Genomic DNA, 1,728 nt, shown 5'->3' on the forward strand with positions numbered 1-1,728 from the left:
GCGCCCGAGGGCCGGGCGGCCACGGTACCCCGGGGGCGGGGCCGCAGCCGCGGGGACAGTTCTCGCAGCAGCGCCAGCGAATTGCGGCGCGATTCGCTCACCAGCCCGGAGGACGAGCTGGGGGCGGAGGTGGGCGACGAAGCGGGCGACAAGAAGAGCCCGTGGCAGCGGCGGGAGGAGCGGCCGCTAATGGTGTTCAACGTCAAGTAGCGCCCGGCCTGGCGCCGCCTCCGGGCCGGCCCCCGCCCCTCCGCCCGGGCCCGCTCCCAGGGTGCGCGCTCCGGGGGGCCGCGGGGGCCCTCGCCCTTAGCCCACAGCCCGGCTGGAAAGGGGCCCGGGGCCCTGCGGAGCTGTCCGATGGTATGTGCTGGGTAATGTCTTGGGAGGGACCCGTGTCTGCCTCCGACAGGGAGGTGAGGGAGGGGGGACCAGACCCCCGATGGGAGGTGCTGGGGAGGAGGGCTGGGTGGGGGGAAGCAGTGCCTGTATAAACGTGGCTGTACATAGAAAGCTCTATCGTGGGAAAGCAGGAGGGGCAACGAGGCCTCAGCCGCTAGCCTGAGGGCCGGGAAGGGAGGGGGCGTTCTAGCGGACCCCTGGGAGGGGAGGGGGTGCTGCTTGCTGACTAGCCCACCTCTGGGCTGCGATGTCGCAGGGCTGGAGGCTGGGGCGGCTCCGGGGACTAGGGAGTAATGTGATGGGATCACTGTGGGCAACAGCAAATATAAAACGTGAGATGAACTGCTGTGTGTCTTTCTGTGGTCTGGGGTTGGGGAATGTGGCCACTGGATGGGGACCCTGGCTCAGGGGCCCCCTAGGGGAGGGCAGGCAGAGTGGCCAAATCAGACACTGTTAAGAAAGTGTACAAACTTTATTGCAGCACGCACACACACACACATACACACGCACGCACACCCGTGGATAGGAAGAGCACCTGGCCACAGAGTTGACAGAAATTGGGGGAGGGGATGGCAGCTTGAAACGTGGCTTTTGCCACAGCCCCCCACCACCACCACCTTGGCATAAGGGAGGCCTTAGATTGAGGCCCCACCTCCCAGGGTGATGGGGGACTCAGAAGGGGGTCTGGGAGAATGTGGTGGGGGAGAGGTGCTGGGGAGGCCTGAGCAGTGGGGACCCTCTGAGCAGGGTCCTGAGGGCTGCCAAGTGTCTTCAGTCCTCAGGCCCTCCTCACAGCAGCTGTCTCGGTGTCGGGTCCCTCCAAGGAGCGTCCCAGCGCAGGGCCTCCCGACGTAAGCACTTGGTCCCCCTGGCTGCACAGCGGAAGCCACTGGGACAGCAGTGATGCTTGTCCCCACAACAGGTGCCCTTGATGGTCAGAGTAGGGGGTGAGAGTTGGACGTGGCAGGACCCGGCCCAGGCCCTTACCCAGCCCCTGGGTGGGGGTTGGCACTGACCTTGCGGTAGGGGCAGCAGGCCCAGCCCCCCTGGCTGTCTGGGCAGCAGGTCTGGTTATCGTGGCAGAAGTGCCTCGCCCCACACTCCACGTTCCCCATGCCCACAGGAGGGCCGCTGGCCAGGCGGACGGCAGGGTGCACAGGGTCCACCTCCTTCTCACAGGATCGGGCCTTCACGTTGCAGGTGTAGCCAGCCGGGCAGCAGTGCTGGCGGTCCTCACAGCACACGGCCTGTGGGGGACAAAGGGGCCTGGCACACTCACCCCCACTAACGTCCCCTCCCACCTGAGACGGGGCCCCCGTCCTGACCAGG

At 66.7% G+C, this 1,728-nt stretch overlaps 2 protein-coding genes across 2 annotated transcripts in view; one reads left to right on the forward strand and one right to left on the reverse strand.

The window, feature by feature from the left end:
• FAM171A2 (family with sequence similarity 171, member A2) overlaps positions 1 to 210 on the forward strand; it is a 9,267-nt gene extending 9,057 nt beyond the window's left edge. The window contains exon 9 of the mRNA XM_010832516.1: positions 10 to 210. Within this exon, the coding sequence (XP_010830818.1) occupies positions 10 to 210 (201 nt within the window). The remainder of the gene's footprint in view (positions 1 to 9) is intronic.
• A 642-nt stretch (positions 211 to 852) lies between these two features.
• Positions 853 to 1,728, reverse strand: part of GRN (granulin) — a 7,209-nt gene continuing 6,333 nt past the window's right edge. The window contains exons 12-13 of the mRNA XM_010832448.1: positions 1,416 to 1,659; positions 853 to 1,326 (exon numbers count right to left, since the gene is read on the reverse strand). Of these exons, the coding sequence (XP_010830750.1) occupies positions 1,189 to 1,326; positions 1,416 to 1,659 (382 nt within the window). The 3' untranslated portion in view covers positions 853 to 1,188. The remainder of the gene's footprint in view (positions 1,327 to 1,415; positions 1,660 to 1,728) is intronic.

Source organism: Bison bison, unplaced genomic scaffold (genome assembly GCF_000754665.1).
Source record: "Bison bison bison isolate TAMUID 2011002044 unplaced genomic scaffold, Bison_UMD1.0 scf7180017861046, whole genome shotgun sequence".
NCBI classification, from domain to species: domain Eukaryota; kingdom Metazoa; phylum Chordata; class Mammalia; order Artiodactyla; family Bovidae; genus Bison; species Bison bison.